This window comes from Ochotona princeps, chromosome 1, assembly GCF_030435755.1.
Source record: "Ochotona princeps isolate mOchPri1 chromosome 1, mOchPri1.hap1, whole genome shotgun sequence".
Taxonomy (NCBI): domain Eukaryota; kingdom Metazoa; phylum Chordata; class Mammalia; order Lagomorpha; family Ochotonidae; genus Ochotona; species Ochotona princeps.
The window spans coordinates 7,946,684-7,974,382 of record NC_080832.1 but is presented as its reverse complement, the minus strand read 5'-3'; the positions used below and the strand labels follow the sequence as shown (position 1 = coordinate 7,974,382).

General features: G+C 48.2%; 1 protein-coding gene across 1 annotated transcript in view; it reads left to right on the top strand.

Moving 5' to 3' along the window:
* Nucleotides 1-27,360, top strand: part of SNX9 (sorting nexin 9) — a 98,353-nt gene extending 70,993 nt beyond the window's left edge. Inside the window, exons 8-18 of the mRNA XM_058661649.1 lie at nt 2,502-2,627; nt 2,720-2,837; nt 8,443-8,573; nt 15,479-15,582; nt 16,642-16,745; nt 17,818-17,895; nt 18,993-19,069; nt 21,481-21,570; nt 23,938-24,052; nt 24,639-24,730; nt 26,849-27,360. Of these exons, the coding sequence (XP_058517632.1) occupies nt 2,502-2,627; nt 2,720-2,837; nt 8,443-8,573; nt 15,479-15,582; nt 16,642-16,745; nt 17,818-17,895; nt 18,993-19,069; nt 21,481-21,570; nt 23,938-24,052; nt 24,639-24,730; nt 26,849-26,896 (1,083 nt within the window). The 3' untranslated portion in view covers nt 26,897-27,360. The remainder of the gene's footprint in view (nt 1-2,501; nt 2,628-2,719; nt 2,838-8,442; nt 8,574-15,478; nt 15,583-16,641; nt 16,746-17,817; nt 17,896-18,992; nt 19,070-21,480; nt 21,571-23,937; nt 24,053-24,638; nt 24,731-26,848) is intronic.
* Nucleotides 27,361-27,699: the final 339 nt, after the last annotated feature.

Genomic DNA, 27,699 nt, shown 5'->3' with positions numbered 1-27,699 from the left:
GTGGGATTGGCCCATGGGCCAGCTGGGCTACTTCTTGGTCCCTGGTCACTGACGGAGGGGCCCCACAGTTGGCATAAATTCCCAATCTGGAGCTTAGGAGAACTTTCTGGATGTGGGCTTCTCTGGGGTGTCATCATGCTTTGTTCTCAGTTTTTTCTTTAGTCCCTTATTCAGCTACTCTGCTGCCCAGCCATCTTCCTGACCTGATAGCCGCTGGGAATCGGCTGCAAAGGCTCATCCCCATCTAAGTCAGAAGTGACAGCTTCCATCCTTCAGAGCAGGTGGCACTTAAGTCTGGAGAGTTGTGGCTGTGTAATAAGATCGGCCACCAGAGCTCCTGGACTTTCCTACCCGATCCTGTTGTCCACTCCACCTGCACCAAGAGTAAGGACGAAAGTGTGCCTGTCCAGCCTTGTCTCTGAGAGCTCGGCCTCTACAGATGCTCGCTCCTCCTCTATCTCAGACCGTGCACCTTTTCTGACTGCAGGATTGAAGTCTATCTCTTAAACTATTTCATCCCTCCTTGAATTTCTGCATGGATGACTTTTTTGGAAATAGTGTTCCGTTTGCAGTCCCCATGTGGCTTTTCTCACCTTTTTGCTGGATTGTAATTTAGTATTTTTCATTTTCCAGTCTATGAAAATACACATCTTTAACAGCTTGAAACACTTCCATTGCTGTTTCTATCTTCTTTGATACGAATGACTGGTATTCTGGATCTCCGAAATCCCTAACTGTGATCATTATAAAATGAACGGCCCAGAGCCAGTCTGGGACTAGTGGCAAAAGAGGCTGCCCTCCAAGGGCCTGTGTGTGAGCCCCGTGATCCAGGTTTCTCTATAGCTGTCTTTCTGGCCTCAGACACAGCTCTAAATAAGATTTAGAGGGATTAGTGCCGTCGCACAGTATGTTAAGCTGCTGCTTGCAGCACCAGCAATCTCATATGGGGGCCAATTTTGGTCCTGGCTGTTCTGCTTCCCAACTAGCACAACTACTGCACTTGAGAAAGCAGTAGAAGGTGGCCCAGGTACTTGCTGGGTTCCATCTGGCCCAGCCCTGGATGTTGTAATCATTTGGGGAGTGAACCAGCCAACAGATCTCTCTCTGTCTCTCTCCTCTGTAACTCTACATTTCTAGTAAGTAAATAAAAATTTTAAAAGATAATATTTAGGAATGAATAGGCTTGGGATAGCCAACTTCTTGTCACTTGCATCTGCCCCACAGAAATAGTCCGTAGGTCCCAAACTTAAATGCTTGTTCTGTGTGCCCTACATAGATTGTGATTGGTTTCCCTGCCAAGCCTCCCCTCCAGAGCCCTGCGGAAACCCCGGTAGTCTAGTGTGACCTAATAAACCTCCCTTTAAGCGTTTGGCCCAGTGGTAGGGAGAGGAGGACAGTAGAGGTCCACCAAGCAGTCGTGATACATGGGACGTGGAGAGATGCACCCACTGTACTGTGCAAGGCAGTCCCTGGAGCAAGCCGCTAGCTGGCCCGATTCTTGCTTTGAGGCACCACACACCTCCGTCCCCAGTAGTGACACACATACAGGCTCTTACCCATCTGGTGAGCCATTTCAGTACTTAGGACAATGAATGCTACGCACAGTTTACCAACCTGCCATGAGATAAATACAGCAAACGACAATGTTTGATGACAATTTGAAATTACTGAGAAACCTAAGTGTGTAATTTTGTATTTCACAATACCATTCTTCTATGATAAATTGGACCTTTAAAAAAAACTAGTCTATTACCACATACAGTGTGAGATAACTGGACAGAGGGAGACCATAAAGGTTGGGGGAGCCAGTCTCCAGGGATGGAGCTCCCCACGTCAGGAGCAGAAAGCTCTGTTCTAACACAGGAGCTCTGTAAGCATTGCACCTAACAGGAAACGAGGCCATTCACGGAAGCTGGAGTACCAGTGCTCCGTAGGTCTCAGAGTAGAAGCTGGAGTACCAGTGCTCCGTAGGTCTCAGAGTAAAAGCTGGAGTACCAGTGCTCCGTGGGTCTCAGAGTAGAAGCTGGAGTACCAGTGCTCTGTAGGTCTCAGAGTAGAAGCTGGAGTACCAGTGCTCCGTGGGTCTCAGAGTAGAAGCTGGGAGTACTAGTGCTCCGTGGGTCTCAGAGTAGAAGCTGGAGTACCGGTGCTCCGTGGGTCTCAGAGTAGAAGCTGGGAGTACTAGTGCTCCGTGGGTCTCAGAGTAGAAGCTGGAGTACCGGTGCTCCGTGGGTCTCAGAGTAGAAGCTGGGAGTACCCGTGCTCCGTGGGTCTCAGAGTAGAAGCTGGAGTACCGGTGCTCCGTGGGTCTCAGAGTAGAAGCTGGGAGTACCCGTGCTCCGTGGGTCTCAGAGTAGAAGCTGGAGTACCGGTGCTCCGTGGGTCTCAGAGTAGAAGCTGGAGTATCAGTTCTGAAAGCGCACTTATTGATCTGATGAACAGCAGTTGCATTTACTGTTTTTCCATGTAGCACAATTAACTTTTGCTGGGATTTTGTGTAGGTTGGAGATTATGGCCCAATGTGGGTTTATCCTTCCTCTACCTTCGACTGTGTGGTAGCAGATCCCAGGAAAGGCTCCAAAATGTACGGTCTGAAGAGCTACATCGAGTACCAGTTAACACCCACAGTAAGTACCGTTACCGCAGACCATTAGCCTGACATAACTCTTTTCTTCCATCAGCATTGGTAACTTTTTCTTCTCTTTCCCTTGTTTTATAGAACACTAATCGATCTGTAAACCACAGATATAAGCACTTTGACTGGTTATATGAACGGCTCCTAGTTAAGTTTGGGTCTGCCATTCCAATCCCTTCTCTTCCAGATAAGCAAGTCACAGGTAAGTGTATTTCGCACTGGACTAGAGGTGCCAGGTGCAGAGACAGACGGTCCTCTTGTAGGTCAGCAACGGCATTTTCTGCCCTTCAGAGCAGAACACACACAGCTGTGGGGTAGTAGTTATCTGTGGCGATGAACAGAGAGCCGGAGCAAATTCCACGTAAGTCTGCAAGTTGGAGAATGCTTAATAAAATTTCTCTTAGAGTATGTATTTTAAATCCTGGCAGAATCGTTCTCTTATTTTTCCCAAAAGTGAAATAAGTGCATTTTTGAAAAGTGACAACTGAAAACAAAGAAATGACCCAAGTGGCCTAACAGGGAAGAGAGTATGTGACCCAGAGGGTGCAGCAGGCTGCACACAGACCAGCTCTGTCGTGTTCATTACAAGTTTGTAATCATTGGACAGAGAAGCTACAGAAATGCCAGGTATTGATGAAGGTGCCAAGTGTTCTGCTAAATCATTTATCTGCTTTTCCCCTTTTTCTTGTTTGTTTAAAGTGCCACATTCCACCCCAACTCTCTTGCCCCATCTCCGGGGTACTGTAAGAGTGCCTTGTAAATGCAGTTAAAAAGGTTTTGCTGTGGGCCCAGCACAGTAGCATAGTGGCTAAAGTCCTCACCTTGCACAGCTGGGATCACATATAGGTGCCACTTTTAATCCTGGCAGTCCTATTTCCCATCTAGCTCCCTGCTTGTGGCCTGGTAAAGCAGTCAAGGACGGGCCAAAGCCTTGGGACCCTGCACCCACATGGGAGACCCAGAAGAAGCTCCTGGCTCCTGGCTTTGGATCAGCTCAGCTGCGGCCATTGCAGCTACTTAGGGAGTGAATCAGTGACAGAATATCTTCCTCTCTGTATATCTGACTTTCCAATTTAAAAAATAAATAAGTATTTAAAAAAATATAAGAAAAGGATTTGCTGGTGGCAGCAGGGAGCAGTCACTGTTTTGCTTTAATCTCTAGTCTGGTGTGGAACCTGGACTATGAGTACTCCATTTTACAATAGAACCTGACTGTCAGTCCAGCGCTCTGTGTGACTTGGAATATTGGTAGTCTTGGAGTAAATAATTTCTAAGAAGCTCAGCTTTACCGAGAAGAATCAGGAGGAGTTTCAGTCTGAATCTAAGAACTGTTGAGACAAGTCAAATGCACTGTAGAAGAGAGTGGGTCGGGGGTGAGAGAAAGGCTTGACCAGCCAGAGCCAGCTGGGCAGGGCACAGCAGCGAAGGAGGCATCAGAGGCTGGCCGGGGTCAAGCAGGGAGGGGCGGTCTCAAGGCCAGAGGTCAAATCCTCCACCGGCAGTTCTTAGGTTTAGACTGAAACTCCTGACTCTTTGGGGTCTCCCACACGGATGCTGAGTCCCAAGGCTCTGGGCCGTCCTCCCCTGTTTTCCCGGCCACGAGCAGGGAGCTGGGAGGGAAGTGGAGCAGCCGGGACTCAGACTGGTACTCAGTTATGAGATAGCGGTGTTGTGCTCGGGAGCTCGAGACGCTGCACTGTCGGCATGGCCCGTCACTGTAATTAGTGAATGGCTGCGTTTACACTGGCTGTTTTGCTGCTTGTTTCTCTCAGTGGTGGTTTGTTCCTCTATTTGTTTTATTGTGATATTATTCAGTGTGCCATTTTTGCTTACTCTTTCTTTTGAGAAAAGATTGATTTATTTGTTTAAAAGACAATGACACAGAGGAGATTTTTCATCCCTGGTTCCTTAAATGGCTGTGTTGGCACTTCCTGGGCCATGCTGAATCCCAGAGCCAGGAACTCTGTCCAGGTTTCCCACATGAGTGATGCAGCCCTGCCTATGGGCCATCGGCCTCTGTTCTAAGTACGTTCGTAGGGATCTGGACTGCAGGTAGAGTAGCCAGGACTCCTGCCAGCATTCTCATATTGTGTGCTGGCATCACAGGTGGTGGCTTAATGTGCTGTATCGCAGTATCAGCCTTTACTCTCATTTTGAAAACTAGAGTTGTAATATTTTTTTAGTGGTAGGTCTATGGGACAAAATATGCACCTTTAAAAAAATCACAGTGCACTTTAAATTAATATTAGCTTAATTCCAGTAAAATGAAAACTTCAGACAACTCCATTCCTTTTCCTGTTTGATGCTGTTAGTCTCATATTTATTTCTTCTGTACATTGTAAATATAACATTGAAATGCGATAATCATGGCTTTCTACAGTTTTATGGGAATAAATTAGAAGAAAAAGCAGAGTATCCATGCAGTTTTTACATCAGCTCACACATTTCTGGAACTGCGTCATTTCTCCCTGTGGGTTCATGTCACCCCTTATGGTCGATTCCTTTTAGTGAGGTGGACTAGCTTTACTAGTTCTTGTAGGTGTGTTATCAGTGAATTATGTCCTCCTGTATGTCTTTATCTTGTCCTTACTTCTGAAGGACAGACTGCTGGTGACAGCATTCCTGGCTGCTGGTTTTTCTTCCAGTAGGATCTAGATGTACTTCCAAGGCCTTGTAACCTCCATTATGTCTGGAGGTTAGTCAGCTGTTAATTATATTGCACTCTCCCTCTCTCCCTCCCTGCCCCTCACACAGACGGCATCACACTCTAAGATTTTTATTTTTCTCCTAGAAGCTTAATTCTGCTGTATCTTGGTGTGGTTCTCTTTGTATTTATCCTACAAGCATAAACAGTTCATGGAGGTTCATTGAGTTTCCTGAGAATCTAAAGTAAAACTAACAGATTTAAGAAGGTTATCACCTTCTTCAAATATTTTTCTGCTTTTTCCTTTCCTCTTCTGGGGATCCCGTTATAAGTAATTTGGTCTGCTTGATGCCTTTTTAAGCTTGTTCTGCCCCCTCCCCCCTGTAATTTGTTTATTTGAAAGGCAAAACAAACAGAGATCATCCCCCTGCTGGTTCACTCCCCAGATGGCACAGCAGCCGGGCCTGGGCCAAGCTGCAGCCAGGAACCTGAACTCCATCTTCATCTAACACATGGCTGGTCCACCATGTGGGTGGCAAGGCCATAGGCGTCCTGGTCTTGTGGTGTTGTTTTCCTTACCTGGCCTTCATGTTACTTAACTGTTACTGACCTGTCCTCAAACTGACTGCCTTCTTAGACGATCACGTCTGTTGTTGAACTGTCTACAGAATTTCCAGTTGTTTCTTCTAAAATATAAAAATAAAATTAGTCTTCTTAAGCATTTCTGTTGAATTTTTGTATTTTTCTTTAATTTTTAAACACAGCCTTCTGTACTTCTTAGAACATACTTTTTAAGATTTATATATTTTTATTTGAAAAGCAGATTTACAGAGAGAAGGAGAGACAGAAAGAGGTCTTCCTTATGCTGTTTCACTCCTCAAATGGCTGCGGTGCCAGAGCTGGGCCAATCTAAAGCCAGGAAAGTGCAGCTTCTTCGAGGTCTCCCTCGTAGGCCATCATCTGGTGCCCGTGTGGGATGCCAGCTCTGCAGGCAGAGGCTCAACATGCCATTCCACGGTGCCATGCCTCGTAAAAGATTTATTGAAGAAACTGATTCTGCTGACTGCTTTTTCTGCTAACTTCAACATCTGGGGACAGTTAGAAACTGATTCTGCTGACTGCTTTTTTCCTCAGTGTGGGTTATGTCTTGTTTCTTGGCAGAAGTCTTAATTTTTAGCTGAAAACATTTCTGAGAATATGTTTTAGCAACTCTCTGCTCTGGTTTTTCCTCCCTGGAGGTTGTTGTTGTTTTCTTCTGCGTTATAATTGTTTGTAAAATGATTTACCAAGGCCAACTCTCTGAAATGCTCCTCCCACAGCTCTGTTAGCTTTATGCTTACTTTAAAAGTGTTCCCATTTGGCTTCCCTGGGTTTGGTCCTCTGTGTGTGTGAAGTGCTGGTGGGATCTGATTGATGCATACAGGCTCTGCTGAGCCATTTCAAGCCAGCGAAGCTTCTGCCCTCTGTCAGCCAACTGTAGGTGGAAAGAATACAGTCCGAGCTAGGCAAACGCTTTCAAGGGTCCTTCTCTACGCATGTGTAGCCTCCAGGCTGGCCAGGGGTTTGTGATCAGCCTGGACCCTCTGCTGTTTCCCCCTCCACCTAAAAGTGCATGATTCAACTGGTCGGCTTCTGCCCTCCATGTCCCCCACCTCTGGGTCCCTGCCACGAGCACCACCCTGTATGTGGGCCTCTCCTACTTGTCTGAAAGAAGTGGGTCTCCTCCAGCCCCCACAGGGAAGCGGCAGCTGCCAGTCCTCTTCAGCCCCGGCAGGACCTCTGTGCTGGCCCCAGGGTAGATGAGAGTGACCGGCACTGCCCCATTCCCCACCTCGCCTGCCTTTGAAGCGTCTGCCATTCTCCAGTGGCTTTTGTCTATGCTTGAGCCCTGGTTTGGTTGCTTCGGTCAGTGTTGCGCAGCTCTACTGGTTGCTTTTTGGAGAGGGGGTTACAGATCTGCGTGCCTGGTCTAACTGGAATTTCTACTGCAGAAACCTTCAGCTGGTAGCAGCTTTTGTCTGTCAGGCTTTATAAACATGAATGTTCGTTTGATGTTTAGTGTATCAAGTGTGCCAAGCTGACTTCCTGCTTTGGGAACAAAAATATTCATTAAACCCTACTGTAGGACTGGGAGGAGCTCTAGGATAGCAGCTTTCACAGTTGCATTCATGGAAAAATTCTCTGCTAGTCTGAGTTTCAGTATTAAAAACAATATGGAGCAGGCCCAGTGCGGTAACCTAGGGGTTAAAGTCCTCACCTTGAATGTGTTGGACCCATTCTAATCGTGGCAGCCCCGCTTCCCATCCAGCTTCCTGCCTGTGGCCTGGGAAGGCAGTCGAGGACAGCCCAAAGCCTTGGGACCCTGCACCTGTGTGGGAGACCAGGAAGTCTCCTCGCTCCTGGTTTCAGATTGGCTCAGCTCCAGCCGTTGCAGCCGCTTAGGGAGTGAATCATCGGACGGAAGATCTTCCTCTCTGTCTCTCCTCCTCTCTGTATATCTGACTTTAAAAAATATATATGAAGATGGGCTTGGCGGCTTGGCCTAGTGGCTAAGGTCCTTGCCTTGATCCCATGTGGCTGCTGGTTCTAATCCCGGCAGCTCTACTTCCTCTCTGTCTCTCCTCCTCTCAGTATATCTGACTTTGTAATGAAAATAAAATGAATCTTTAAAAAAAAAAAAATATATATATATATATATATATGAAGAGAAAAAGCTGCTGTCCTGTGTAGCTTTGCATAAGCAGGAAGCACTTAGGTGTTTGTAGATATCTGTTGTGCACTTTGAGAATGACTGAATTCCACAGTCACTCCCTTCTCACCGCTAGGGCTTCAGGTCACCACATTAGAATTGGCCTAAGGCTGGTTGGTAAAAAGTGTAGTTTCTTGTATTGAAATAAGATTTGCTTTTGAATTTTTGTTCTTGTCAAAGATTTGTTAACATGTTAAATTAGAAGCTCATTCTTAACAATTCCAGTCTCTTGCACCTTTTCTGTGGGTCTTGGAGCATTTGCTGTGTTATTGTGTTTAGGTTAGTGGAAAGTCATCATGATTTACTTGTTTCTAGATGGCTTTCAAGCAAGTAGCCAGTAGCCATATGAGTGGTTTTCTGTACTAATCATGACTGTATTCAGAGCTGTGAGGCACTCTGGCGCATCTCTTGCAGGTCGCTTTGAAGAAGAGTTTATCAAAATGCGCATGGAGAGGCTTCAGGCGTGGGTGACCAGGATGTGCCGTCACCCGGTGATCTCAGAAAGTGAGGTTTTCCAGCAGTTCCTTAACTTCCGAGACGAGAAGGTGAGGCGTTTCGTTGCAGTCTGAGCATTGCCAATGGCCACATGCACACCGCATCCATGCCTAAAAGACATTAACATTATTTGTTATTTTCTCCTAGGATGGTAACAGGACAGGAACCCTAATCCCTGGCCTATGGGGGTACTGCTGGCCACGGGGCTTCCTCTAGAGAGATGTTCGGCCCAGGTTAGGCAGGGTGGAGGATATGATGGGGGAGCAATGTAGGGACCAGAGACAACGGGTACCCTGTGGAGGGCATTGTCAGCTGGGGTCAAGGGTGGAGACCAAGGAACTCTGAGCACCTTGACCTCACAGTGCCGTGAGAAAGAAAAGAAAAAGTGAGGGCAGCAGAGATGCGTCACTGTGGCCAGGACGTTTTCTCACAGCTCAGCTGTCCTCTGCCTGCCCGCCTCGTGGCCAGTCTTCTGCCAGGACTCGTCTGCTCTTTATTAAGATCAGGGGGAAAATGGCAGCTGGAAATCTCATTATTTTCTGCTTTGAAAATAGTTTGCTGTCTGGAAAAGCTTTTACTGTATTTATTGTATTATGCTTTTCTCATTTCTCTCATAGCAAAAATGGCATATTAGAGAACACTTGGGAATAGGGTATGAGTGAGCTGAGAAGGAGCAGCAGATACTAAAGCTCTCAGAATCTTGGAAACAATGTTTGGAAGCTGGTTTTGTCTCTAATTAGAGAATATTGTCTGCTTGGTTGGACTTTCTCAGGTAGAAGTTTACTTGCTAACCAGCACGGTAACCAGCTTTTCTCTGTTGGAGTCAACACCTTTACATTAGGTCGTGAACACTGGGGCTCTGTCTCTGTGTTCACCAACGTGTGCAGGCACTTGTCATAGCCTCGATAGGCTTACTGTCCCTTCCTGCCTGCTGCTAGAGTTGACAGGCTCTTTGGATTGTCACCAGAGACCTGGAACACTCGGAGTCGCTTCTGCACTTCTCTGAGTTGGCAGACACCTAGTCTAGCCTTGCAGCCTGCTGGCACAAACCCTTCCTTTCCAGATGAAATGTGGTAGTTTGTCCTGTAGTTCTAAAGTTCCAGTGAGACTGGGTTGTTTGATCGAGTTCTGTGAATGTCTCAGTACTTGGTGGTTAGAAAAGCTCCAGGTAACCCCATCAAGTTTATTGCCTTCCTAGATACCCACAGAAGTTTAAAACTGACTTCTCTTGTTGATTGGCCAAGGGTTTTATTTAGAAAGCACTCTAAAGATGGTGTCTATGTATAATGAAGTTTAATAATGATGATTAAAAATACTAGAAATAGTTGGCTTTATTTTTTGTAACTGCCATCTTCAAAAACTGATGGGGCTGATGCATTGACATATCAGGCTAAGCCTTCACCCTTGGCTCTGACATTTCATATGGGCACTGGTTCGTGCCCTAGCTGCTCCACCTCCACTCCGTCTCCCTGCTAATGGCCTGGGAAAGCAGCAGAGGATGGCTTAAGTTGTTTGGCCTCTGTACTCGTGTGAGATACGTGGAAAAAACTCCATTCTCCTGGCTCTGGAAGGGCCCAACTCTGGCTGTTGTGGCCATTTGGGGAATAAACCGGGAGATGTAAGAGTTCTCTTTCTAGATCTCTCTCTTTCCTTCTCTGTGTATCACTCTGCCTGTCATAAAAATAAATAAATTTTTGGACCTGAAGAAATGGCCTAGTGGCTAGATCCTCAGCTCGCAACCACCGACATCCCATATAAATGCTGATTCATGTTACAGCTGCTCCACTTCCCATCCAGCTGCTGCTTGTAGCCTGGGAAAGCAGCAGAGGGCGGCCAAAAGCCTTGGGACCCTGCACCCATTTGGAAGACCTGAAAGAAGTTCCTGGCTCCTGGCTTAACAGCAGCTCATCTCCAGCTATTGCAGCCACTTGGGGAGTGAACCAGTGGATGGAAGATCTTTCTCTATCTCCTTCTTATAGAGAAGGAGATAGATATATATATATATCTGACTAAATATATATATATATATCTGACTATATATATATCTGACTTTCCAATAAAAATATTTTTTAAAAAAATAAATAACATAGGGTCTGGCACAATAGCATAGCGGTTAAAGTCCATGCCTTGAACATGCCAGGATCCTATATGGGCGCCAGTTCTAATCCCGGCGGCCCCAGTTCCCATCCAGCTCCCTGCCTGTGGCCTGGGAAGGCAGTCGAGGACGGCCCAAAGCCTTGGGACCCTGCACCTGTGTGGGAGACATAGAAGAAGCTCCTGCCTCCTGGCTTCAGATTGGCTCAGCTCCAGCTATTGCATCCACTTGGGGAGTGAAACATCAGATGAAAGATCTTCCTTTGTCTCTTCTTCTCTGTATATCTGCTTTCCAATAAAAATGAATAAATCTTTTCTTTTTTTTTTTTAATGTTTTTTTTTTTTTTAAGGTTTATTTTTATTACAAAGTCAGATATACAGAGAGGAGGAGAGATAGAGAGGAAGTAGAGCTGCCGGGATTAGAACCAGCGACCATATGGGATCCCGGTGAGGACCTTAGCCACTAGGCCACGCCACTGGGCCCAATGAATAAATCTTTTCTAAAAAATAAATAAAATGAATCTAAAAAACAGTTGAAGGGGACCCGGCGGCGTGGCCTAACGGCTAAAGTCCTCGCCTTGAACGCGCCGGGATCCCATATGGGCGCCGGTTCTAATCCCGGCAGCTCCACTTCCCATCCAGCTCCCTGCTTGTGGCCTGGGAAAGCAGTCGAGGATGGGCCAATGCATTGGGACCCTGCATCCGCGTGGGAGACCTGGAAGAGGTTTCAGGTTCCTGGCTTCAGATCTGGTTAACTACGGCTGTTGTGGCCACTTTGGGGCATGAACCAGCAGATGGAAGATCTTTCTCTGTCTCTACTTCTCTCTGCAAATCTGCCTTTCCAATAAGAATAAATAAAAATTTTTTTAAGATTTATTGTATTTTTACCACAAAGTCAGATACACAGAGAGAAGGAGACAGAGAGGAAGATGGTTCACCATCCAATGATTCACTCCCCAAGTGACTGCAATGATCAGTGCTGCACCGATCTGAAACCAGGAACCAGGAACTTCCTCCAGGTCTCCCACGCGGATGCAGGGTCCCAAGGCTTTGGACCATCCTCGACCGCTTTCCCAGGCCATAAGCAGGGAGCCGGATGGGAAGTGCAGCTGTCAGGACTAGAACCCAGCACATTCAAGGCAAGGGCTTCAGCTGCTTGGCCACCATGCTGGGCCCGAGAGTAAACAAATCTTTAAAAAAAAGTCCAGCCCTTTATTAATTATGTATGTTCTAAGTATCTTCTGCTCAGGACCTTGCCTTTCACTTTTAAGGCCCTTCTAGCCAAAAGAATGTCCTCCTTTTCCTGGAGTCTATGGGCCTCCTACCCTTCCGGCCAGTCTTCTCCGTGCACTGACAAGTCCTTCCTGTGCACTGAGTGAAGACGCTGTCCTTTGTGAGCTGGCGGAAGGCTCAGTGGACTGTCTCTCACATTTGGATCTATAAGCCATACAGAAATAGTTTCTCAACACTATGTATAACAGGCACCTCAGACACACGGAAGTACTGAAAAAAGTAAAATGAACCTCTAGTAAGACTCCGCTTCAACAATTACTTAACGTTTTATCAATCCTATTTTAAAAATCATTAGTTTGTTGTAAGACAGACATGGATGTTTCTACGCAGTTTTCGGAACAGCCATGGGATGATGGATTCGGTACACAGATTTCCCAAGAACGTCACCAGCTCTCCCTAAGGAAGCGCCCGTGCCATTGGGAAGTTCCCTACAGCTTCCACGCCAAGTGCTTCAGTAGCATCTGCTGTGTGTGATGCTTTTCCTTGGGATTTTTCTGGACGTGTAGTATTTCTTTTCCTTAGGAACATGAGTGCTACTCCTTTACCTAATACTCAAGGAACGAAAGACGCTTCCCTGGTGTCTGTCTTGCCATGACTCTCCCCAGGCATCAGGCTCTGAGTCCACCCCTGGACACCAGGCTGTTGCAAAGTAGCCTGGTACCCTGGACAGCCCAGCTGCAGGCCTCCCTGGGAAGGGCCAAGCTTAGCTTAGCTTATTTATTTTTCAAAGGATTTATTTTTATTTGAGAGTAAGCTGGAGAGAGAAGGAGAAAAAGAATTTTGTATTTGTTGCTTCATTACCCAAATGACGTCAAGAGCCAGGGCTAGGCTAGGCTGAAGCCAGGAGTTTCAGTCAGGACTTCCATGTGGGGTGGACAGGAGCCGAAGCACCCAGACCATCAGCAGGAACTGGGCTGAAAGTGGAGCAGCACGCATATGGATGCCCATGCTGCAGGCGGTGGTTTTATGCACTACACCACCACGCTGGCCTGGGCCCCATGCTTGTGTTTTAGCTACTCACCTCTGTTCTCTTTCCCTTTATTTTCATGAAAAGGTCACAGCATACAGTTTCACCTGTACTTTATGATCCTATTACATATCTTTAACCTTTAGGGCCATGTTGTAAAACCAACCAGGTCAGGTGCTATGGCCCGGAGGTCACGCTGCTGAATGCCATGCCAGGAGCCCACAGGAGGGTGCTGGTTCGTCTCCCAGATCTTCACTTTTGATCTAGCTTCCTGCTTGTGTAGCCTGAGGACAGAGGATGACTGAAGCACCCGAGCCCCTGCCACGCACACGGGAGAGCCAGGTGGAGTCCTCGGATCTCAGCTTCAATCTGGCTACTGTGGACGTCTAGTGGATCAACAGATGGAAGATCTCAGTTTCTCTCCTCTGTCTCTCTACTGTTCTGCCTTTCAAGTAGATGAGAGCAAATATACATTAAAAAAACCCCAACAACAGCAGCCACCATACCAACAACAAGCCTGAGAAAGTCAGCAGCAGTCAGCTGTGAGGCAGTGACCACACACACCTCGGACAGCTGGCCTTTCCCTGTCCTGTCCGACTGACTGCTCTGGCAGCTCCGCACTCGGGGAGCCACTGCACTGTGATGTCCAGTAACGTCCTCCTCACACGCTAGCATTTTCTAAGACACACTGGATATCGCCAGGGCTTTTACACATGACACTTTATTGAACTTTCATTTTTGAGAGATGGCACTGCAACATTTGTCTTCTTTCGTGTCTCTCAGAAGTGCCACAGTCTTCCATGAAGATCTTGGACACTGTCTTGCATTCACTCCTGGATATTTGATGATATTGTGGATGATAGCTTTTTTAGACTTTCAGTTTCTGGTTAGTACTAAAAAAAATATGCAATGTCTTATAACCAGCTACTTTACTACTTTTCTAGTAATTTCTCTATAGATTTTCCATGATTTCCTATGTGATGTTTATATGAGTAGCTACCTAACACAGAATCAGCTTTTCTTGACCAAACAGTTTGACACTGGCATTTAGCAGGTGAGGAAACTGAATGTCGCGGAGTATCGATGTTTTGACCAAGATCACAGAGGTAGCTGGAGGCACAGAGAGACTGCAAACTCAGCTGCTCCAATTCAAAGTTCTCTTTATCTTCTCTTAGCCCATCAATTATTATTATTATTTTTAAAAGATTTATTTTATTTTTATCACAAAGTTAGATATACAGGGAAGAGGAGAGAGAGAGGAAGATCTTCCAATCACTGATTCACTCCCCAAGTGACCATGATGGTTGGTGCTGCACCTATCTGAAGCCAGGAGCTAGGAACTTCTTCCAGGTCTCCCAAATAGATGCAGGGTCCCAAGCTTTGGACTGTCCTCAACTGCTTTCCCAGGCCACAAGCAGGGAGCTGGATGGGAAGTGGAGCTGCCGCAATTAGAACTGGCGCCCATATGGGATCCCAGCGCTGCAAGGTGAAGGTTTAGCCATTGAGTCATCACACCAGGCCTAGGGCTAGATTTCTGAACCTGTATGAAAGCCTGTATAAATCAGACAATCATCCCAATAATAGGAGATTTGGTACTGTAGCTCACAAGGGAAGGTATTTAAATCATGAAAAGCATGGAAAAGCACTTTATTTCCTAAAGAAATAAGAAATGCAAGTTAAACCCCAGTGAGATTCCCCACTTATGCACAGTGGACGAGATTGGCCAGCAAGTGTCCTCTTGGTGAGAGGCATGGCTTGGGAGTCCTGGATCTGCCAGGACCTCTTGCTAGACCAGGTTGGAGTTGTCTGCTGTAGGTGAACCCTTAGTGGAACCCAGAATCTCCACTCCTGGGCAGCACTGAACCAAAAATGCACCTCCTAAATGCCAGGAGGTGTCCTGGCCACAGCTGTGCTCACTACTTGATGTGGGCCACAAGGTGAGTGAGGCCCAACTACCCACATTCATGTGAGAAGTGCCAGCCACAGGCTGAGCCAGGCTTTGGGGCTCTCCACGGGTCCGACAGTCAAAAGAGTTGTTTAGGGATACAGAGTCAGGTAGTGACACCTGAACGAGTGCCAAGAGGGAAGCCACCAAGAGAGGAGATGGCACCTTGGTAGGGGAGGCAGGGGGCAGGAGCCTGTTCTTGGGGTGCCGGCTGTGGCTCAGCCAAGGAGCTGGTGTCGCAAGCGTGCACTGCACCGTGCACAGATGGGTTTTGAGTGTGTGAGAAACCTTAAAATGGTATTTTTTTAAGGAAGAAAAATATCTCATAATATTGGTCTCCATCTTATATTTTAGAAACGTACTAGGTATTCTTATTTGGAAATAGCCTACATTCTCTTTACCAGCCTCTACTGTATCAGTGTTGGCATGCACGGGGACAGGACCGTGGCTCAGCCTGTCACCCTCAGACTTGGCTCTCTGCAGCCTGTTCTGAGCAGTGGCATGACCACGCAGTGCTGTTGCATTAGGGGCACGACCACTGAGACCCTGTGCAGACAGGGGGGCTACCCCCCAAGGATTATGGCAAACAAGGAAGGAGTCAAGGGACCAGGTTTGACCCTGCAGCAACCTCAACGCTGTGATGTTCTCATTGACAGGAATGGAAAACTGGAAAGAGGAAGGCTGAGAAAGACGAGTTGGTGGGAGTTATGATATTCTCCACCATGGAGCCAGAAGCACCTGACTTGGACTTACTGGAAATGTAAGGGACACCGTCACACACTTTCTGTTTATCTGTACCCGCCTCCAGTGCTGACAGGACCGCCACGCCTGAGACTGTCAGATCAGACTGTGAGAGGCAGCAGGTGGGCTTTGTGGTCAGGGGAGATGGACATAGAGGTCCCATCCTGTAATGCCAGGCCAAGATCTGCATCCCTTTGCCTTGCAGTCTGCAGTTGCCTCGGTGACACCGTGTCTGGTGGCCGTGAAGCCCTGAGGCACAGAGCCACCTGCCACCCACACAGCCTTCGGCAAAGCCGGCCTCTGGACAGGGTCTTGAAGGAAGTGGTCTCCGGCCACCTCCTCTATGGGTGTGTTTTTAATCTGTTCTTTAGTCATTTGATCTTTTTTTTTTTTCCTAGTACAGGTCCAGTTGAAATTTTGAAACAGTTCCTTTTCTCTATAATGATTAATAAGAACTGTTGTTTGTTATTTAATGTTAGAAATTGTTACAAAATTGTTCCTGTATGTTAGCGAAAGTATATACAAGAGAAAGCCATCACACAGTGCTCCCCCTGCCCAGAGCAAAGCTCAGTGTTGGTGTGTGGTCTTCCAGACCCTCAGTGTCCATCAGTGACCATAGGGAAAATGGCCTCACACCATACATGGTTTTATAGTGTGCTTTTCACGTTGTGCAGTGCACACTGACGCCCACGGCAGCTTGGTCAGCACACTTGTTTCTTCCATGGCATCCAGGCAGCTGTGCGTTCAGGCCGTCCTCTGTGTGTCCAAGTGCTGTCGAATGCATAACCCCCCAGCCCTGGAACCCAGAGGTTTGATGGTGCCTCCAGAGAAGGGAATTTCACTACATAAGATTATTTACATTGGGGTAACTTTAGTAAACATTCACAAGGAAACAAGGAGAGAAAGCAAAGTCGGAGTCAGTGGCAGGTTTTTAGGTGGTTCTTTAAACACCTGAAGCTTTCACACGGCGGGAGGCAGCCTGCGCGGTGCACGCCACGCAGGCCTGTGGCGTGGTCGCTGTGCGCTTCCGGGCAGCACTGCTTCCCGGCTGTGGAACTGACGGTTGTCCTTCTCACAGAGAGCAGAAGTGCGATGCTGTGGGGAAGTTCACCAAGGCCATGGACGACGGCGTGAAGGAGCTGCTGACCGTGGGGCAGGAGCACTGGAAGCGCTGCACAGGGCGTGAGTGGGGGCAGGGCGCGGAGCTGCACCAGTCAGGCAGTGGGGAACGGATGCGGACAAAGCCATCAGGCAGCGCTCGAACCCTGTCAGCACGCATGGCTGCGGTCATTTGAGGTCTTCTCCAGAAGTCTTTTTTTTGCGTGTTTGAAATGTTTTGTCATGGCCTCTCCTGAGGCGACCGGTACAGGTGAGGGGACGTGCACAGATGTGTTTGGAGTGTTTTGTCATGGCCTCTCCTGAGGCGGCCGGTACAGGTGAGGGGACGTGCACAGATTCAGGGACAACGATCCAGGCTCCCCCTGGACAGCTCTGCAGGATGATCCTTTCCCAGCGTGTGGGACCTTCCTCAGCACCCGTGGGCGCAGTGAATGGGTCACCTCTGTGCACCCATGTGGAAACTCAGAGCCCAGCGTGATGGCTCTTACCACATCTGTTCCCAGCAGTTTTTGTTCAGCTGATTGGTTATCAGTTTGCAAATGATCATTTATCTAGATTGAGCATTCCTAACCCCAAATCTAAACTGCTCTGAAATCTGTCACTTCCTGAGCTCCAGTGTTCAGCCAGTAAAGTCTGTGTACATATTCCCAAATGAAACCAAAAAACCTGTAGAATCTGAAATACTGCTCCCAAGGGCTCTGGGTAAGGGGTGTTCTACCCGTACCTGCGTAATAGCTGGGGCAAGACAGTGGGTTTGGAATCACAGGTGCCAATGACCTTCTATCTGCTGTGTGACCTTGGACAGTGAGTTCAGCTCCTGAGGCCTCATTTGTCCAGCCCCCATGTGGAGCTGGGCATTGATCAGTGTGCCACTATCTGAGAAGGCACTTGGGGAGCCTGAGGAATCGTTTAGTGCACTCCAGCTTCATTACGTGTCACCAGTGTGTGAGAATGTGGAGACGGTTCAAGCAGCAGCCCCTGTTACCTGGGCGCTCTGAGAAGGATCGCAGTTGCTCAGGATGACTGGCATCCATGTATGTGTCTTGTATTGTCATCACTGAGTAAATACTCCCAGTTGGGCCCCGTGTGGATTGCTCACAAAACAATTAAACAGCATGTTCCTTTTTCCTGCCAGCATTGCCCAAGGAGTACCAGAAGATAGGAAAGGCTTTGCAGAGCCTGGCCACCGTGTTTAGTTCCAGTGGTTACCAAGGTATGTCTTGCTGTGTGTGGATGGTGGCTGGCATTCTGTCCAGGCCCTGGGCACCCTGGGCTCACTGCCCTCTGGTGGCTTCTGAGGATGGAGGGCCGGAGGAGGTTGCTGGAATGTGCGTTTGCCCCCTAGCATGTTTGTCCTTCTTGTCTGAGATACAGCTGTCTTGTTACAATGGCCCAGTAGCTATTGTGTACAATGTTCTTTTTTTCATTTCTTAGCCAAATCTGTACAATCATCTTGATTAAAAAAAATTAAAGGTCAGATTTTAGGGCCTGGCATGGTAGCCTAGTGGCTGAAGTCCTCACCTTGCATGCGCCAGGATCCCATATGGGCGCCAGTTCTAATCCCAGCAGCCCCGCTTCCAATCAGCTGCCTACTTGTGACCTGGGAAAGCAGTCAGGGACGGCCCAAGGCTTTGGGACCCTGCACCCGCGTGGGAGACCTGGAAGAAGCTCTGGATTCCTAGCTTTGGCTCAGCTTCGGCCTTTGCAGCCCCTTAGGGAGTGAATCAATGGATGGAAGATCTTCCTCTCTGTATATCTGACTTTGCAGTAAAAATAAATCCTTTTTTAAAAAAAGGATGAAGTTACAATCACATACAGAGGAATGATTTCAAACTTCCATAAAACTCTTTGGTTTCTTCTGTTAGTTTTTTGTTAGTTTGTGGTGTTTTTGTTTGATTTATTTGTTTGAAGGGGTCACAGAGAGGGAGAGACAGAAAGGTTTTTCATCCACTGACTCATTGTCCAAGTGGCCACAGTAGCCAGGCCTGGGCCAGGTCAAAGCCTGGTTCACGTCCTGACTCTGGCAGCCCACCTGCCCTGAGCTGCGGCAGGTCTGCCCACCAAACACAGGGTCTCTTCTGGGGATGGTGACCGTCTATCCGTGACAGGGTGCGGGAGCGCTTGGCTGGGACAGGGTGCTGTGAGCTGTGGGTGGGAAGCTTGGCAGAAGGATGCGAGTCACTTACCTGCCTTCTCCCTCGCTTGGCAAACACCTCAGGATTTCTGTGGCAGAACTCATAAGCTAACGCCAAGGTTCAGTAGAAGGAAACATTTATGGCGTACAAGCACTCTGAAACTGCTTGCTTTCAGGTGAAACAGACCTCAATGATGCAATAACAGAAGCTGGGAAGACATACGAGGAGATCGCCAATCTGGTGGCAGAACAGGTACTGACATTCCCCAAGTTCAGAGACGACTACGTGCTGTCCAATCTGCTTATTTAATGTGAAGCATCGTCTAAGGCAGACTTCTCACCTAGATCTCCTCTCTGTTGGTGTTCATGGTATCTGATAATGCTGCCTCTTAGGGTAAGCTCAAGTGGGGAAGTCTACATGTCATCAAAGAGTCTAAACAGAGGCCTTCCAGTGCAGGCAGTGCTTGTCCAGCCCGACCCCTCGGGATTGAAGTGTGCTGGGGCTAGACCTGGACCTTCTCCGTCCGCCCAAGGCTCAGCTTTCCAGTCTGTATGTGGCCATGGAAGTGCCTGCCTCGGGATTTCATAGCTGATAAATGTAAGGCACCTGGCACAGTGCCCAGCACAGGGTAGATCTTTGTCATAACTGTTTATCACTTTTTTTTTTTAAGATTTATTTGTTTTACTTGAAAGACTTACAGAAGGGACAGAAGATCTTCCATCAGCTGATTTACCCCCTCAAATGTCCACAACAGCCAAAAATGAGCGGGCCCAAAGCCAGGAGCCTGGACCATCTTGTGGGTTCCCATGTGGGTGCCATCCTCCACTGGCATCCTCCACGGCCGTCCTCCACTGCCATCCCAGGCCATTAACAGGAAATTGAATCACAGGTGGAGCAACCAGGACTTGAACTGCCTCCCATGTGGGATGCCAGCACTGTAGGTGGAGCATTCACCTTTGTGCCACTGCAGCAGCCCCTGAACTCTTCTTAAAATAAGTTTTATTTATTTAAAAGATTGAATGGCACAAAGAGAGACACAGCCCATAATTCACTCCCCAAGTGGCCACAACTGCTGGGACTGGGCCAGGCCAAAGCCAGGAGCCTAGAACTGCTTTCAGCTCTCCCCAGGCACTTGGGCCATCATCTGCTGCTTTCCTAACACAGGAGGTGGAACTGGATCATGCCACTGGCTTAACCCTCCATGACAGTGGCCCCGTTCCTTAGCTATTATTGGAGTCATTACTAACCCATTCCAATTCTTTTTAAAGATAACATAGTAAGTTCCCTTGTGGGGAATAAACATTTAAATTGTTTCAAATCACCCAATTAAAAAAAAAAATAGGCCCAGCTTGATAGCGTAGTGGTTAAGGTTCTTGCCTTGAACGCACCGGGATCTCATATGAGCGCCAGTTCTAATCCCTGCGGCCCCTCTTCCCATCCAGTTCCCTGCCTGTGGCCTGGGAAAGCAGTCGAGGACAGCCCAAGACTTTGGGACCCTGCACCCATGAGGGAAACCAGTAAGAGGCTCCTGGCTTTGGATTAGCTCAGCTCCAGCCGTTGCGGCCACTTAGGGAGTGAACCTCTCAGAGATCCTCTCTGTCTCTCCTCTCTGTATATCTGCCTTTCCAATTAAAAAAATAATAATAAAAAAAAAATAAATAAAATTAAAATGGCTCATGGAGCCATGGTGTTGTGGGCTAAGCCTCTGCCTGCCACAGCAGCATCCCTTATGGGCGTAGGTTTGAGTCCCAGCTGCTCCACTTCTGATCCAGTTCCCTGCTGCCAGCCTGGGAGGACAGCAAAGAATACTCCAGGTCCTTGGGCCCCTGCACTCAATGTGGGAGACTTGGAGGAACCAGCCCAACTCTGGTCTTCTGGGCATTGGAGGAGTGAAGCAGCAGAGGGAGGGTCTCTGTTTCTCCTTGCTCTGTAACTGCCTTTCAAATAAAAAATAAATAAATCTTCAACAAAAGATTTTCTTGTATAAGTGTTTCCACATATATGCACATAATGATGAGGTCATTACTAAGATTTGCAAAAATTATGTTTTATTATGTTATTAAAATTATAGTTTAGAAAAATGGGAAAATTTGTAACTCTTTAAAAGAATTGCAAGATTTTTAAGTTTTTAGTTTTCTATGTGTTTGTTTTTTCTGTGAATATTGATTTGCTTGAAGGCAGAGGGGTAGAAGCAGGAAGGGTATGAGGAGAGGTCTTCCATAGTTGCTTCACTCCCTCTCAGATGTTTGCAGCATCCAGAGCAAGGCCAGGCAGCATCCAGAGACCAGGAATTCCATCTGGCTCTCGGGGGCTGAAGTGCCTGGGCCACAGCCTGGGACCTCCGGCTGAATGGAGCAGAAGCAGAGTAGCTGTGACTCCACCAGGACACCCCAGAATGGGCTTTGGATGTCCCCAGCCCCGGGTTAACCCACTGCGCCCCAGCCTCATTGAGGAGTATCGTTAGACATCAGGATGACTTGTATTCCATATCTCCATGTATTGTGTCCTTTCCCCAGCGTGGGCGCGGGGGCAGCACCTTACCCTGGCAGTTCTTGAGGAAGGCTGATCTGAACGTGGAACCTTTGGGGTGTGTTCCTCAGATACATTTTCTTTTGCTTGATTTTCTGAATTCTGGCAATAACCCCAGCCTGTGTCCTTTTTAGCCGAAGAAGGATCTGCATTTCCTGATGGAATGCAATCATGAGTACAAAGGCTTCCTGGGCTGCTTCCCTGACATCATTGGCGCGCATAAGGTAAACAGGTGCTTAGCGCTTCCTGGTAGGAAAGAAACTCATTCCCATCAAAAAGGTTTTGGTAAATTGCCCCTCCGCTAGGGTATGCTCAGGTTTTCCATCTGGGCAAGTTTCCCCTCTCTTTCCAGCTGTGCATCAGGAATGGGTGTCACTGTAGGACACTGGGGTCCTGGGGTTAGGGAGGCTTTGCTCTGGGTCTCCATGCCATTTTCGTGTCCTGAAGAGTGGCACAAGGTGAGAGGCTTGGCGCACCTTCCCAGGATAGACCTGCTCAGCTTGTTGGAGGGGTTCGTGTCAGCAGGGGTCGCGTTCTAGGCGTGGAGCTTGATTTGCACAGGAACACAGTTTTCTTTCCAGACAGCAGCAAATAATGAGCAACGTGATGACTGTAGAGTGGGAGGTGCTTGGCAGCTTCTCTGGCTCCTTCCATGTAAGAATTCATCAAAATTAATTTAATGTCTCTTCCAAAAGTCAAAGTCAGACCCAAACCTTACAAATCAGCACCCTTCCGCAGCAGCTCCTAAATGCCTGTGGAGAAGAGAGCTCTTGCAGGCCTCTGCATATGCTGCTCTCCATGGGCTCCAGGACTCCTGGGCCTGTTAACGCCTCTTGTGCCAGATTTTGAAATCCCCAGATAATCATCAAGTCTGAAGTCGGTGTTAAGGCATAAAGGTGGTTTATTCAGGTTAGCCTAGGTCTCCCAGCCACCTCCCCCAGCCCAGCCGCAGCCGAGGGAGGACAAAAAGAGAAGGAAACACGAGCCAGAGAGAGAGAGAGCCCAAGTCCCCCAGTTCTTATACATTTTAGGCTATTAATTATACAGTCATGATTTAGCAGGCTTCTATTGGTGGATTTGAAACTAGCAACTTTCAAAAAGTACAAATCGATGAGCTATAGGGTGGTGAATCTTACCAAACACCAGGGACCTCCTTCCTGAGGAGTGGTCTGCCTACGTGACCTGCCAGGTGTCCTGCGGGGTGTCACGTAGACTGTCAGGCCTGGAGTTCACACAGCCCCCAGCCCAGCCATTGAGGCAGAATCACAAAAGCAGAAAACATCCAGGTTCTTCACTCTCACCCTGCTCAGGCCACTCTTTGTGTTCTGTTTGTGTTCATGTATTTGAAAGACATAACAGCCGGGGAGAAAGAAAGATCTTCCATCCACTGGGTCACTCCCCAAATGCCCACAGTCCCAGGGCTGGGCCAGGCCGAGCCAGTAGGCCAGAGCCGTGTCTGGATCTCTGTTCACTGGCCGGCCGACAATCATACACGTGGACTACTGACTGACGTCAATATCAAAGCTTATTAACAGCATCAGCCTTTTATTTATTTTTTTCAATTTTTTTCTTTATTTTTGACAATCTTTACATAGTTAATTAGGGCACACAGGATCAAGGGCTACAGAAAAATGAGTAAGACTATTATTTTCACATTTTTTTTCTGTATCTGGGTAAAGGGGGAGATAAAGGGAGAAGCCCCACCCAGCCTGCCACCCATCCCAGGTACCCGATGTGGGGCATGCTCCGAGGGTCTTGCTCAAGTGGTTTTGATAGTTCGACAGTTATGAATTGCTGCCAGTCTCGCCATTCCAAGCTTGTTGAAGTTGCTGAAGAATCCACTGATTAACATAGTCCACCTTAGAGTCTCCATTTGCCTAGTTTTCCACTGACAACATATGGCTGGGGTAGTTGATTGATTTATTCTGTCCTTGTTAGCATCAGCCTTTTAAAGACTGTTGGTCACTTAGGCATAAGGGAGGAAAGCGGCTTGAGGAATTTACATATCAACAGCAAGACTAGTAAGCAGTTTGTTGGTCTAGCAAGTTCTTTCCTTGGTCTGTTAGTTCCTGTTCCCCTGCCTGAGAGAGGAAACACCTCTCTTTGATCTGTTATCTAAACCTGAGGATTAGGGCCTTTCCATATCAACTGCTCCTGGAGCCTTCCTGATGGCACTGAGACTAGCCCTGGCTCCACACTGGCAAGCCTCCCAGTGTCCTCTCTAGTCAGTTGTTTTCCTACAGATCTGCTGGACTTGATCCGCTGCCTGGACAGGATGTAGGCATCCCAGGCGGCTGCTGCCTAAACCCCACTTTCCCATTGGCGAAGCTCTCCTGCTAAGTGGCAGGCTGTGCTGTTTCTCTTCTGGTATGGGGGAAATCTGCCAATTTTAGCATAGCTATAATTTTCAAGAATAGCCACCTTTTTGCTTCCAAGGAACCTAAAGTTAAATTTAGATGCTTTCCTCTGTTCTTATTTTGTGGCCATGGTTTCATACAAGTCATTTATGGAATGCTTCAGCCTTGTGTTTTAAACTATGACTAACCCTTCCAGCTCTGTTAATTAACACTACAATGTTTTCTATTTCTCAGGGAGCAATAGAGAAAGTGAAGGAAAGTGATAAACTGGTTGCAACTAGCAAAATCACTCCACAGGACAAGCAGATGATGGTGAAGCGAGTCGGCACCATGTCTTACGCACTTCAAGGTGAGCTGAAAGGGTGGGAGGAGTCCTGGAGAGGTTTAACCCAGTGAAGTGAGACCTCCCTGGCTAGAGGGTAGGTAGCCTCCCTGCAGCCTGGGCTGGGCTTGCTAGGAGAGCAGGGAAAGCCCTGATGTGGCCACCGTGCCAAGGGTCAGCGTTCGTGGCCTGGTGGGACCGCCCCACTGCCTGAAGAGCGGCCTCCCATTGCCCACTGCCCGGTGTTAGTTAAACCGGGGGCCTCACAGAAGGGAAGGCAGCAGGTACCTTCAGAGTCTTGCTCAGCCTGCAGACACACGGCTGAAGACTTGCAGCTCTGAAGCATACATCAGGTCTGTTTGGTCAGTTGTGTTGTATGAATGGTCTGCATTTGAATCATTCAGCATTTGCACATTCAACATACAAATCACTAAAAGCCAGCCATACCCTGGTGAGGTGCTGCATGTCGTTGACTTGGGACTTGGTTTTTAGCCTTGTTATAAAGTGATTTTCCAAGAAGTGCACGCACTGAAGCCAGAAGGTTGGGGCCAGAGATACCGTGTCGTCCCAGATCTCGGGGAGGAAGCTGACTGATGTCTTGCTTGGGTTGCAGCGGAAATGAATCACTTCCACAGTAACCGGATCTATGACTACAACAGTGTCATCCGCCTCTACCTGGAACAGCAGGTGCAGTTCTATGAGACGGTGAGTGACACTCCTCTGCCTGCCTTTGCACCGCCCAGGGGCGCTCCTGAGGAGGGACTTGCACTTCTTAATCCTAAGTCACAGGCCATGCATAGATTTATTGTGCAGTTTTGTTTTTAAATATGTTGTATCATGTTGTTGTAGGGTTTTTGAACCCCGAATACTGCAGCAACCTCAATTCTTGTCTCGCAGGAAAGAAGAATTATCATGCGGACACAGTTTAGTTTTAAAGTAAGATTTATTAGAAAAAGTTGAGAAAGTAGACTCCCATCCTAGTGATGGGAGGGAGGCTTGAGATCCTCTGCCATAGTGGCAGAAGGAAAAGCAGGAGAGAAAAACCCTAGTCCCCTGCCATAGTGGCAGGAGGAAAAGCTAAGAGAGAAAATCCCGTATTAATGGTGGGGAAAGCATCTTTTAAAGACTCCCCTCAAAGATGTTTCTCCATAAACAAAGAAAATTCCTGGTTTCCATGGTACCTGGCCTTGGGACAAAAGGCCAGAAAGGTGTCACTGGCCAACTTCCTTGGTCCCTCTCTAATGATAAAGAGGCCAGTCTGAAGCCCTCCCCCTTGGCAATGGCTGGAGACAGAATTGGGCGGAGGCTTCAGGTGGGGAATAGGTATGTTAATGTTACCTTTGTCTCCTGGGAAGCTTTCCTGATAAGTTAAGATATACACTTGTCTGGTGAATCCAAGACATGGTGGGGAAATTCCCTTTTATATTTGGGAAGAACAAATGACTTGGGGACCCAGAATACCCTAACTGCCTACTACCCAATCTAACTCCTCTCACAATGTTTTTAAAATCTCCTTTAATTCTGGCTGCCTTTTTCTTTTGGAGTGGTGTGGGGGTGTTGGAAAGGATTTGTTTTGAGGCAGGAGTGTTGGATGCTAGTTTGACGCTCCTAGAAGTCCCTGCTGTGTGGCTAACTACAGCCCACAGCATCTCTGTACCAGGACCCTGCTGAGTGAGATGAGCTCAGCCTGGCACTACCAGGCAGTGAGCCGTTCACCCATGGGGCCTGGGGCAGCTTGCTTTGCAGTCTCAGCAGACAGGGGCTCATGCATGTAGACGGGTTCACACAGAAGCTGCAAAGAAGGCGACACCTGGGTACCTGTGCTGGGGTGTCTGTTTCCCATGGTGTTTGGAGAGCAAGGACCAGGCAGGATGGGCTAGAAAGTCAAGTCCTGCACCACACTCCTGCCCGGCTGTTGGCTGCTTTATCTCACATACTTTGTCCATGGCTCTGTCTGGTGAATGTTCTGGCCGAGTGGCCAGCAAGCCCGTGGTTGCTATGGCTGATGCACATTTCCAAGTTCTGTGTGCTGGCAGGCAGTCTGGGAGGCAGGCTTGCAGAAGGATTCACTTGGGCAGCCTGGTTCCCCAGTTCATGATGCCTGCATTCCTTAACTGGCCAACTGTCACCGGTGGGGCCGGTGTGAGTTAGGTGAGGGCTGACCAAATGTGTCTCGGAGGAAGAGGAGGCAGCATTTGGCTGCTCAGTGGTTTTCCAGTATGCTAGTGTGATTGTGAATGGCGTGGTAACCAAAGTAGAAAACTGCACATTGCATCACTCTCTGTGTAAATGCATGCGGCTCTTATAACTGCTAAGCTTTACAGCTGACATGGTCTTGTGGCAAGTAAGTCCTAAATTGTTAACATTTGCCCATTTGTTTGTGGAGAATGTATTTACTGAGTACCTGTGTGTACCAAGCACTTGTTGCAGGTGCTTGTGTCCCACAGTGAGATGCCCATGCTTTCACAGGTGTGTGGACACCTCGGAGGGGCACAGGCACATGAGCACACACAGCATGCCATCAACCTTGTGATGGGTCCATCCTGATGGATGGGTCTGATGCAGGGTGCCAACCAGGACAGGGTGAGCTCGGCAAGATGGGACCTCTAGGGCAGTCACAGCGTCCATGCTGATCCAGAAAAGGCAGGGCAGTGGAGGCAGCTGCAGGTGGTGGGGACTCCGCGTGTGGAGGTTCCCAGCATGCAGTGTCCCCGGCACGGATGCGGTCAGGGCCAGAGGGGTTGGCACACAGCCAGTTCAGTGTCGGCGTTTTACGACATTGAGCTCACGCTGTGCGTCCTCACGGCTGCTTCTGTCCCCCAGATTGCGGAGAAGCTGAGGCAGGCCCTCAGCCGCTTCCCAGTTATGTAGAGCGGCGGCACGCGGGGCCACCGGAGTGCTGCTCCGGACTGGGGCGATGCTGTTGGCAGCAGAAGTCTCCCTCCGTCCTCCAAGGAGAGAAAACCAAAAGAAATCCGACTGGCACAGAGCCGTGCTTCCCTCACCAGCCGATGTGCGTCCGTTCTTTCGGGATGTCTGTGATTCCCGCGCCCAACACCTAAACCAATGGAAATTGTCTATTTTTGGAAAGTACTTAAATTTATCAAAATTTTGAATGGAAGATTAGGGTTTTCCTCCCATTCATATTTTACTTAGAATCGTAATTTATAATTCACCCACAGTCTTGCAATTCTTACTCAATGTCAGATAATTGAATACTAATTGCTTTCTTAAAAATATGGAATATGTCAGAATAAAAAATATATATTTGTATTTTTATAACTTTTTTCAGTCCTTCGAAAGTCTGCACACTTTTTCCTCACACTGTTGTGACTCAAATGCTCCCACCGCAGGAGGGGGTCTTGGTGGGCCCCCCAGGGCCCTGCCTCCCTTGGGGCGCTCCTTGGCACAGCACTCCAGCCCAATGCTCTCTGCATTCTTCCTGCCTGTGGTTCAGGCATGTGTTGTTCGGGAAAGAGTGAGTCAGCAAATGAAGGGACTTGGCAAGAAATCCCGGGGCACTGCTCCCCATCGTGGGTGTCTGCACTGACCTCGTGGCCAGAGCCTGAAGGTCCAGACTGGCACCCCCCAGCCGGAGGTGCAGTTCAGCACATTGCCACCACCTGTGGAGACAGTGGGTCCTGCAGGCCAGAAAGGAGATTTTCTCACGGCTC